This window comes from Pezoporus wallicus, unplaced genomic scaffold (genome assembly GCF_028554395.1).
Source record: "Pezoporus wallicus isolate ANWC-B61680 ecotype Strahan unplaced genomic scaffold, APGP_CSIRO_Pwel_v1 contig_13414, whole genome shotgun sequence".
Taxonomy (NCBI): Eukaryota; Metazoa; Chordata; class Aves; order Psittaciformes; family Psittacidae; genus Pezoporus; species Pezoporus wallicus.
This window is the reverse complement of record NW_026635828.1, coordinates 133,631-145,620: the sequence shown is the minus strand read 5'-3', so window position 1 is coordinate 145,620 and position 11,990 is coordinate 133,631. Positions and strand designations below refer to the sequence as shown.

Here is an 11,990-nt window from a genome sequence, read left to right as displayed (position 1 = left end):
TTGTCCAGTCAAGTTCTGAAAATGTCCAGGGATGGAGATTCCACCATGTCTCTGCGTAACTTTGTCCTGTGTACCATCACCCTCACTGAGGAGGATTTCCTCTGTATCTAATCAGTCTTCTCTGTGATACCAGTTACCCTCTGTTGCCTCCTGTCCTTTCACTGTGCATGTCTGAGAAGTCTAATTCAAACCATTCCATATCCGTTAGTTGAAGACTGTTAGTCGAATACTTTACTTGAGCCTTCTTTTCTCCATGATGAACAAACCAAGCTCTCTTATGCCTCTTTTGTCATGTCATGCCCTGCAGGCTCTTAAGCATGTTGGGCTGATCTCTGCTAAACTTGCATGACTTTATCAGTTCGTATTGGTTTATCAACCTAATTGGTTTCTACTCAGCTAATTCTGTCCTTGCTTAGTACTTAATGCTTAATGTTTGTCTTTTAATGAAACCTAGCAGAAGGAGTAAAAAAGGGAATGAGACAACAAATCCTCCAGCTTAGTGCAGGTGACAAACTACTCTTTTGCCCTTTGATAAAGAATATGGACTGAGATATAGGAACTTCAGTGAGAACCAACCACAACATTGTATTTTACCACTTAACAGTTTCAGCCAGGAAAGTTGTTCTTTATCAATGCAGTTGCCTCTGTCTGTGCAGTATCCTCTTTCCAACTTCTACACCAAACAAAGCAGCTGTTTAACTTTTGCTGCCTTAGCTCAAAACTTCAGTGATGACTAGAACAGTCAGGATTTATGGAAAATGCATTATGTAATATATGTTGAACTGAGTGAGGGGGGAAATATGGAAAATTGAAGAAGAGACAGCTGTATTTGAAATAAGATACTACAGATTGAAGAAAGGATCCTTGTTATCCTACAGTTTAAAAAATAAGGTTATTTAGAGGATTAAGGTTATACATTTCGAGGAAAAATTATTTTCATGATGAGTTGTTTAGCACGGAACTAATCATCATTGCTTTAATGGATTTAATGGATAAAATGAGTAGATTTTTTGCTGGTTATTTATTCACAGCTACAAAATGTTTTTGCCTAAATGTGTGCGAGCAAAAATCCAAGACTACCACATTTTGACGCGGAAAAGAATAAGGTACAGGTTCCGCAAATTTATACAACAGTTTGGGCAATGCAAAGCTACTGCCAGAAACTTGAAACTTAAGTATCTTATAAATCTGGAAACCCTTCAGACTGCCTTCTATTCAGAGGTTTTTGAAGTAAAGGAACCTGGTGGAGATCCTTCTGGAGAGGAAAGTTTTGCAACCATTGTAATAACTGGAAATGGTGGAATTCAGTGCTCAAGAGGAAAACTTAAAGACTGTGAGACACTGGCAGAGCAGGTAATTTCTCTTATTATTTTAATAATTGTGCAGTTTATCATGTAATAGTGATTATCTTATGTTAGAAGTTCTGATTTACCCCAGGTAAATTTGCTAGGTAAATTTTACTTCACAGTGTTCAAATAATTTCTGTATAGCTGAGGCTCACAGAAATGTATTGACTTAAACAGTTTAGAATTCTTAAATTATGTTTTTGTTGAAGTATTAGAAGAAAGCCCTTACTTGAACATGTAATACCTCTGTGTTTGAGAAATGAGAGATTCTGTGTTAGACCTTCTTTACTGTAAAAAAATCAGTGTGGAAAAGTAATTACCCCACTTCCAGTTGTAGGTAAAATGTACAAATTCAGCAGATTCTCTTTGCAGTGTTCTAAGGACTCCAAAACCAGGTAGATTTTTCTATAATCAGACTCCTATCAGTGTTGGAGCTAGCAAATTTTAAGTGACATTTCTGTGACTGCAGAGTCATGTACTCTTTGTTCAGGAATTAGACACAGAATTGTTCCAATAAGTGCTAGTAAGCATGTGCTGTTGCATTTTTATTTATCTGTATTATTTCTCCTCTGTGTGATTTCCCAGCATAACTCTTAGTTTTGTCAGATTTACCAGAATCTGATACAAACTTATAGCAGTATACACTGAGAATGTGGGATTTTCCAGAAGTTGAATTAAAGGCGAAGTGGAGCATGTCAGCTTTCCAAAGTAACTGCATTCATTAGGTTGTTAGTTTTGATGCATAATACATAGCAGTCAAGACCAATCTACAAAAGGTTGTATTTTTACAGTGTGCTATAATAATTTGTAAAACTCCTTTTTTTTTTTTTAACACCTAACAAAAAAATGTGGTTCCATGCCCTGATTTTAAGTGTGTTCTTAGAGTATTTGTAGATTTACATTAGATGTAGTTACCTCATTCATAATTGTCACCCGTCAGCCCTCTGCCTTTCCTAGTCCGCATGCCAGTTGCTCTGGCAGGAGCTAACATAAGAAGATTTTTCAATTTCTGGGTTAGATGTACAAAATTTGTGCACATTGTACTTTTTGGGCCTTGTGTTGAAGCCTATTGTAGTGCTTAAGCTGATCATATTTCCTATAAAGATTGCCAAATTATATTTTCATAGTAATATTATCCTACTTACTGACAGAGACACAGTGTAGGCTGCATATGTTTTCACTGCTACAGAAATGGTTTATAAAATTGGTTATGAAAACTTAATAAATGTCTGTAAGTGTAATAACTCTTGTTTCAGCAAACTCTACTGATGAATCTTTATTAAGATACTGAATTGAAACAAATTTGGGGGGGGGGGGGGTTGAGAGCCGGAATGACATATGTGGGGTTAGATTATATACTTGTTTTGCCAGTTGACATTTCCAACCACCAGATGAAAAAACAGTGCTTCAGGGACGTCAGTGTGTTTGAGCTGATTTATTTTAGATGATACCCACTTAGTCTTAAAGCCTTGGTTGTTACACCTGTTTATTAGGATATGCTTGCAGCCATATAAATGGGGTATTCTGACTTGAATAAAATATATGTACTTTGGAAAATAGTTTTAAATAGATAAATCTACCTTTATTTTAGAATGTTACCTATCATCTGAAGTACTACTGAAAGCAAAACAAAGTATGGTTTGTATGACATTGTAATTTGACTTGTGAAAGACTGAAGGAAGTAGTACAGAATAATAGAGTATAAAACACTACCTGAACTTGCTATCAATCAGAGAAAAGTATTTCTTGGATTTCACATAAAACTAGGATCAGTGCTTCAAGTTACCGAGTCAGTGATGATCATGGCTATATGCTTTCTTCATTCATACGACATCCATCTCTTTGGTAGCAGATTTTGCAGCTTTTATTGCTCTGAACAAAGACGTGACGTTTTTGGATTGTTAATAGGCTTTCTAAACCTCTTTAATAAGGATGCTAATAATGGGTTCTCAGTTTCAATTGTTAATCCTCACAAAATACTACAGAGCATATAGAAATATCTACAATTAAAAAACCACAAACCAAACCACAAACAAACAAAACCAAACAAACAAAAAACCCAACACCCAAGCGAAACAAACCCACTCATACATGGATATTTCCATTAACAGTTCCTGGATCTTAGTGCATTTTTTAACTGATGCTCCTAGTTATGGTCTTGGGAACAAAAAACTGCTTTTCTTTATCTGTAACAGCATATTTAAGGATTTATCATTCTTTGTTGGAAGCTTACAAGTTTAGAGATGTAAGAATTTGCTGAAAATAGGTGGGATTTTTTGTTGCTATTCATGTTACGACTGACATATAATGAATATTCATTGCAGGATTTACAAACATACTGTGATTTTCCTGATATTATTGATGTCAGCATTAAACAAGCAAGCCAAGAAGGCTCCAGTGAGAGAAGAATTGTCACTATTCACAAACAAGACAGCAAGAATCTGGTCAGTTTACTTTGCTTGCTGTTTTTTCAAATAGATGTTGCTTTGAGTAGGCTGTATGGTTGCTGTGATATTTGTCATCATAGAATCATAGAATGTTTTGGGCTGGAAGGGACCTTTAAATATCCTCTAGTTCCAGCCCTCCTGCCACAGACAGGGACACCTTCCACTAGTCCTGGTTGCTCAAAGCCCTGTCCAGCCTGACCTTGAACACTGCCAGGGATGGGGCAGCCACAGCTTTTCTGAGCAGCCTGCTCCTGTGCCTCCCCACCCTTACAGCACCCTTACACCACCCTTCTTGCTAATACTAATCTAAATCTACCCTATTTTCAGTTTAAAGCCATTCACCCTTGTCCTATTCCTATATGCCCTCTTCAAATTTCTTGTAGGTACTGGTGTTTATAGTACTGTGTAATCAATTACCATGATGTAAAACTGGATGGATTTCAGGCAGCATTAAGAGGTTTATCAGAAGACCAGAGGTCATTTGCTTTCAAAGCTCTTTTGAATGATACAGAATTAGATGTTTTTAGGTGAGGGTAATTTCCGATACACAGATTGGTTCTTTATTGAAGTCTTAAACCCAAGTCTGGGTTTTCATATCAAATATGCTGCTTCCATGCTGTCAGGGTAAGCTGTGTGCCAACACATTGAAGAAGGCTTTGAAGTGCTCTCAAGGAGTGATGATACACAGAAAATGAGCATGGAAACCAAAGAAGTGACATTTTTACTGTTTAAATTCTTTAAAGAATCATGGAATCATAGATGGTTGGAAGGCACCACCATACATCACCTAGTCCAACCTCCCAGCTGAAGCAGGGTCATCTGGAGCACGTTGCTCAGGGTTATGTCCAGATGGCTCTTGAATATCTCCAGGGAAGGAGACTCCACATCTTTGGGCAATGTATTGCAATGCTCAGACACCCTCACAGTAAAGTTCTTCCTCATGTTTAAAATGGAATTTCCTGTGCTTTAGTTTGTTTATTGCCTCTTGTCCTATTGTCTGGTACCACAGAGAAGAGTGTGGCCCACCCTCTTGACAGCCTCCCTTCAGACACTTACATAAATAGACCAGATTCCCCTGAGCCTTTTCTTCTTTGGGCTGAATAGGCCTATCAGCCTTTCCTCATATGAGAGGTGCTCCTGACCCTTAATCATTCTAGTAGCCCTTTGCTGGACTTGCTCTAGGATTCCATGTCTCTCTTGCACTGTGGAGTCCAGAACTGGACACAGTTCTCCAGGTGAGGCCTCGTCAGAGCTGAGCAGAGAGGGAGGGTTGCCTCCCTTGAGCTGCTGGCAATGCTCTTCCTGATGCAGCCCAGGATACCACTGGCTGCCTTGGCCACAAGGAGACATTGCATGCTCATGGACAACTAGTTGTCCACCAGGACCCCCAGCTACTTCCCAGCAGGTCAGCCCCCAGCCTGTACTGGTGTATGGGGTTATTCCTGCCCAGATGCAGGACCCTGCACTTGCATGTGTTGAATTTCCGAAGATTTCTCTCTCCTCGCCTCTCCAGCCTGTCCAGATCCTTCTGAATGACAGCACAGCACTCTGGGGTGTGAGCCTCTCTTCCCAGATTTGTATTGTCTTTCTAGGGATGGAGGTGAGGCTGACTGGCCAATGGTTCAAAGGGTTCTCCTTCTTGCCCATTTAAAAACTGGGGTGACATTTGTTTTCTTCAAGTCCTCAGGCACCTCTCTTGATTGCAGTGAGTTTTCAAAGGTGATCAAGAGTGGCCTAGCAAGGACACCTGCCAGCTCCCTCGCTGCTCATGGAAGCATCCTGTGAGGGCCTATGGACTTGTGATGTCAAGTTTGTTTCATTAATCTCTAGCCCAGTCTTCTTCAACCAAGGGAAATAATTCTTTTCTCCAGACCTTCTCCCTGATCTCATGGTCAAGGATTCTTGAGGACTGACCTTAGATTTAAGCATTTAATTCATTTAGGTTGAAGCAAAGAAAGCATTGAGTATCCCTGCCTTCTCTGTGACCCTCGCAAGCAAAACAGACTCAGGCAAATCAGTGTAGGTTGAAGAGTTAAAACCAAATCTTTCAGATGTTTTCCTCCACCCCTCCCTTCTTCCCAGGCTCAGCTTTACTCCTGAGTTTCTCTGCCTCCTTTCCCTGAGCAGCACAGTGGAACAAGGAATGCAGGTTGACATCAGTTCATCATGCATTGTCTCTGATGTTCTTTCTCCTCACATTTTCACCCTGCTCCTGCATGGAATCTTTTCCAAGGGGCACAGTCATCCACAAACTTCTACAGTGCATGTTCTTCCCTTAGGCTGCAGTTCTTCACAAACCTGCTCCAGCGTGGACTCTCCACAGGGTCACAGTCTCCTTCAGGCATCCTCCTGCTCCAGTGTGGGATCATCCCCAGACTGCAGGTGGAATCAGCTCCACCGTGGGTCTGCATGGGCTGCAGAGGCACAGCTGCCTCACCACTGGCTGCACCATGGGCTGCAGGGGAATCTCTGCTCCTGTGACTGGAGCACTTCCTGCCCTCCTTCACTGACCTAGGTGTACATAGAGTTGTTCCTCTCAAATATTCTTACTCCGTTCTTTGGCTGCTGTTGCACAGCAGTTTTTTTCCCTGCTTCTTAAATGGTTATCACAGAGGTGGTACTATCATCCTTGATGGGTTCAGCCTTGGCCGCAGTGGGTCTGTTTTGGAGCTGGCTGGCATTGGCTGTGTTGGACACAGGAAAGGTTCTAGCAGCTTCTGACAGAAGCCACGGCTGTACCTCCCCCACACCAAAACCTTGCCATTCAAACCCAGTACAAGCTGTTTCTTTTATTTCTGTGACTGATATGTGGTTTTCAGGGCTCCCCATCTTGGCATTTATGTTACTAGAGATCTTCCTTCTCTTCTGTGTTTGTGAAAAACCTTTGTACAACTTATGTACTATTCTCTGTAAAAACGTATTTTTAAAATTCAAAAAATACTTCAGTAAGAATTAACTAGTTTTATTGTCTCTCTGGTGTTGCTTTTTTAAAAAGAAAAGTATATGGTTTGCTTTCATTTATAGTAGAATTACGATTCACATTAAGTTCCTGGATTAATGGCACAGAATTAGCATGTTAAGAATTTGAAATATTGCAAGGCTTTTTGTTGAAACAGAAGAGTAGCTGAAATATCTGTGCTGCTGAGAGCTTAATAGCTTTTCACACAGAAGAGGCTCCCTTGAGCCATTAAGATTTTCTTTAAAAATTCTCAGTAGTGGTAATTGACTGCATATGCTTGTGAGGGTAAAAGTGACTAAGAGCTTGTCTAAAAAGGCTAGTGAAGAGGAAGGCAGAGCAGGAAAAGTGGGGTAGCTGCTCTTTTGCTAATGATTTTTGAGTGGACACTTTACATACCAAAACTAGGTGATGTAAATTAAAATTTGTGAATTTAGTTTAACCTGTTACAAAGCTAATAGAATTCATTACCAAAATGTATTTACACAATTTTAGAATGTATGGATTCATTAAAATGGCTGGATTTCTAGGGTGTTGTTTGTGGGTTTTCTGATTGTATAAGAAATGGAAAGATAGTTGTTTCCAAGTCCTCTTTCAATAAAACAATTCTTGGCATATGATCAAGAGCACTAGCTTTTTATTGCTGTCGAGCAAAGATCTCGCCAAGGAATTGTGTTCAGCCACTAAGTGTGTCTCCAGTGTCATGGGCAAACTTGTACAGCATGTACTAAAGCCTGTTCTTTTGGACTATGCTACTGAATGAAATCCAACATGGCTGTGTAGATGGTAGGGTAACACTTCTCTGTTGAAGTAGAGACAGCCTTTAATGCTCTCGTACAACTGTCAATGTATTAAGATAATATAGATAATTCTATTAAAATAGACCCTATTTTCCCTTATTGGCAGTAATAAATATATCGTTACAGATGGATTTAATTTCGCCCTGCTCTTACCAGTTCAATGTATTCTGTGTAGACCTTTTCCACACCCTGTTTTTCTTTAACTAGGTAATTCTTCCCCTGGCTTCCATCCATTGTACCTCTCTTCATAGAAGTTAACAGTCAGCTTCTGTAGTGATCTAGCTCAGGAATCCAGTTTCTGCTTACTAGTAGTTCAATTTTCAGGCAGGTACCTTTCTAGAGATTTTAATTTGCTACTTGAAGGCAGCCCCTTTGATAAGAAAAGCCTTTCTTTTAGGAAAAAAAAACCCAACACCATGTTGCCAGTGTGGTAGGTGTCTGCCATGCTGAGTTGTATCTACTCAGTTTTTCCCTTTCAGATATTCCCTCTTGTTACCATTCCTCTGCTGTTTCATATATAGAGTAAGGGTTTTGTTACGGCAGATTGTTTTGTGGTTTATTTTGAACACTGAAGATTGCTAACAAGCTTTGGGTGGCACTGGGAAAGTACAACTATATGAACAGTAGTTAAAAACTACTTTTATATCTTTATTGTGTCTTTTAAACCATTACTGTGTCCAGGAATTTTGTGTTGCCTATTTAAAATTGAATGTCTCTTTCTCTCTCTCTTTCTCTCTCTCTTTCTCTCTCTCCCTCTCTCTCCCTCTCTCTCCCTCCCTCCCTCTCTCCCTCTCTCTTCTGTCTCTCTCATTCTCTCTGCCCTTCATTCTCCCCTGGCAACTTAACAGGAGGCTGAATTCCAGTCATTAAGAGAAGCTCTCTCCTTTGTATCATTAATTGATGGATATTACAGATTAACTGCAGATGCCCACCATTATCTCTGTAAAGAAGTAGCACCACCATCAGTTCTTGAAAATATCCAAAGCAACTGCCATGGACCAATTTTGTAAGCAATTTTTAGCAATAAAACGAGGTGATATTCTTTTTGAAAGGTGAACTTCAGTTGACTGTGAACTATGATGGACATCTTGAAATGTGTACTTACTAAATTTATGTAACATAAAATGCTTTACATTTTTTCCTCTTAGTTTTCACTTTGAAAAATGCAATATTTTCTTCATGTATTAAAAGTAAATAGAAAGGTTCTGGTTTTATTTTTTTTTTTCCATTAGAATTCATTTTATCTTCAAGTGATACAGTCAGGAAAGTCATGATGCTGATTTTACGGAATTATAGTTCCTACCCTGGCAGCAGCATACAGTGTCATAGACAGAGGATCTCATGTTTTCACTGCAGCCTCTTGCAGTTTTATTATCTGATTTACCAAGGGAAAAAGGCAAATTCAGATAACATTTTCCTCAATATTCGAGCAAGTTAATAGTTCTTGTAGTATTGTTGTTCACATAAACACACATGGGAGCTTAGAAATGTTTTGTTTTGCAGAATAAAGTGTGTGTTTGCTTTAGCTACAGAAAGCTTTAAACTGATATATACAGGATATGTTACATGAAACTAGCACTGTCTACTTGGCTAATACAGAATAGTTCTGTAAATTTCCCAGTGCCAGAAAGAGGATAGATGCTGTAGCCTTCAGAAGAGATGGAAGAGAGGCATAGAGACCTATACAGTTCTAACCACTTTTCTTGCACCAGTGACTATTGCTATGTATTTATTTAGGGTGTTTATAAGGATGTGCAATGATTCTAGATCTTTCCAAGCCATTTTATTCTTCATAAGATGGGTAGAAATAGTCAGTTAGCAAGGCTTAAGGGGAATTATTCTTGTAGTAATAAATTATGTTCTATTTCAGCTTCTCTTTCTCATTAGTCCTTTCCAAGTTAAACCCACCTTTTTCACCTAGGCAAATATTTTGCTATTCATTAGCCAGCTTTATTACAACTTCTTCCATAATAACGATATGATGTTGAAAATCATATCATAAGACATGAGATACATATTTTTTAGACTGTAAGATTTCTCATCAAAGAAATAATTGCAGTGTTTTCAGTGTTAAAAAAAATTAATATACTGCCCTTTACATCTGTATATATGTCTCTGAATATTGGAAAGCAAAGGGACAAAAAGATTATTTGAAGCTGTAAAAAATGAAGAGTTTGAATTGCTGTTGTATTAGGTATCTCATAGTAGTGCTTATTGGCCAATCTCTGATGTTCCTCTATTTTGAAATTATGCAATATTAAACATTTTCTTTTTACTGTAGCATGGACTTTGCTATCAGTAAACTGAAGAAAGCGGGTAATCAGACTGGCTTCTACGTTCTTCGTTGCAGTCCTAAAGATTTTAAAAAATACTTCCTCACCTTTGCTATAGAGGTTTGTATTCTGCCTTGCATAGTACCTGTGTCATCTTTTTGTGTTATAATAATAAGCTGAGGATGTTAAGTGGGTGGTTCTGAATTTTCTCTTCAGAACGTGTATATTCCATAGCTACTTTGGTCAGATTGGCCAGGTTTCAGGGTCTTGTGAGAAACATCAAAATACGTTAAGTAATTGCTAATGACACATAGCATGTGCTTAGGAGAGTAAGACAGGTGGAGGGGAGAGCTTGAGAGTCCTGGAAATGGTGACATAGCTCTTGGAAATGTAGTACTTGTTTAGGTGGTAGAGCAGTTTGTTGGGTTTTGTTTTGTTTTTTAAAGTTTGGGGCTTTTTAGTGAATTTTTTTTCACTAGGATTTCCACTGACCCTTTCTTTTTTCATTTTCTGAATAGGGCTTAGATAGACTGAGTATACAGCCCGTGGTGATGTGAGAGTCTCTCTCCTTCACAGGTTCTTCTGGGTTTGGGTCCTTTCCCGGTCCTCAGTGCTAGGCCAGCTGGATTTTTGCAGCTTTTATGTAAACACAGATCTCCTGCTGGGTATCTTGTGTTAGCCAGAGTGGCAGCCACCCTTGAGATGCCTGCAATTTTCATGCAGCTGAAGAACCAGAAGTACCTCTTCTCTGAGATTGCACTTAGCAATAATACAGTACCTTAATATTACTGTTACATAATTACATTATCTTGTTCAAAGGATGTGCTTGTCTTTAATTAAAGTAATAGAGCTAAAGTAATAGAGGTAATACATGAGCTTTTCTTCTGATTTATAGCAAGCTAGCAAGGTCACTAAATACTGTCAGAAGTATGTACATCTCTGAAAATGGTAAAATAACCTTAATGTGTGGATGCAGAAGTAAACAGCCATTTTAAGATCAGTGTCACAAAATCTTTATGTCCAGTCAGTGAAGTGTGTTTGGTAGTGAATTTTTTAGGCTGAGAGATCAGTCCCTGAACAGATTTCAAGAGTCTTGCATGTCAAGCTTGTGAGTTAAACCTACAATTAAATGACCTAGCCATGTTGGTTTGTTTGGTTTTTTCCTCTTGTTCTGAGTCTTTCTGGCAAGCTCTTAGCAGGCTTCTGATATTCAGAATTTGTTGGAAGCACTGTTAAGAGCTCCTCTTGTTTAAAAATGTTTAGTGATATGTTTTCAAGGCTCATTGTAAAAATAACTCAGTGCATATTGAAAATATGTGTTGGAAACAAATTGCTTAGATGACAGAAAACAAGAAATACATCTGAGGTCTAGAAATGCTTGCCAGAAGGACATAGAGTATGAATATCTGGGCTGTTACTTCCAACAAAATTTTGTTTTGATATTACCTCATGTAAGGGTGAAGAAGCTGTCATTGGTAGCTCTGAAGGATTTTTCCTAGGATTCGTTATCTGTTTTCTCAGCCCCATCTTTGCACATTTCGTAACATTTGTTTTTCTTAACATCAGTATACTAATTCCAGTGATGGGAGTAGAGTCATGTTTTCTCAGAATCAGTATTATGTAGTGAGAACAAAATAACAAATTATAGTAATATTTTGCTGAAGCATTCTTTCTTTACTTAGCAGAGTACTATACATTTAAATAAGCTTTCAAATACTGAATATTGATTGATTTTATTTTTAATGGAAATAATCTCTGCAGCGAGAGAATACCACTGATTATAAGCACTGCTTAATTACAAAGAATGAGAATGGAGAATATAATCTTAGTGGAACCAAGAGAAGTTTCAGTAATCTTAAAGATCTGTTGACCTGTTACCAGACAGAAACTGTCCGTTCAGACAGTATAATTTTCCAGTTTGTCAAATGCTGTCCTCCAAAACCAAAAGGTAAGAGATCATTTGTAAGCATTTTCTAAGATTTAAAAATAAATTAAAACTAAATGATTCTCAGGTGGGTAGATAGATAGGTTTGTATGGGTTTTTTAAAATTTTGCTGACCTATTTATTCATCATAGTTTTCAGTTCTGTTGTCTGCCAGATTTTACTTTGTTATAAGACGGTATTCCAGAAAGAATCAGGGTAGCCAGTTTCATTAATTAGAAGGAAA

At 38.4% G+C, this 11,990-nt stretch overlaps 1 protein-coding gene across 5 annotated transcripts in view; it reads left to right on the top strand.

Annotated features, from left to right (window-relative positions):
* Window positions 1-11,990, top strand: part of JAK2 (Janus kinase 2) — a 68,805-nt gene that overhangs the window by 24,703 nt on the left and 32,112 nt on the right. For 2 of the 5 annotated variants that reach the window (XM_057398345.1, XM_057398346.1), the window contains 5 exons: window positions 1,032-1,353; window positions 3,671-3,790; window positions 8,398-8,555; window positions 9,831-9,942; window positions 11,584-11,770. In XM_057398345.1, the coding sequence (XP_057254328.1) occupies window positions 1,032-1,353; window positions 3,671-3,790; window positions 8,398-8,555; window positions 9,831-9,942; window positions 11,584-11,770 (899 nt within the window). The remainder of the gene's footprint in view (window positions 1-1,031; window positions 1,354-3,670; window positions 3,791-8,397; window positions 8,556-9,830; window positions 9,943-11,583; window positions 11,771-11,990) is intronic. The other 3 variants (XM_057398347.1, XM_057398349.1, XM_057398348.1) reach the window with 2 other exon arrangements.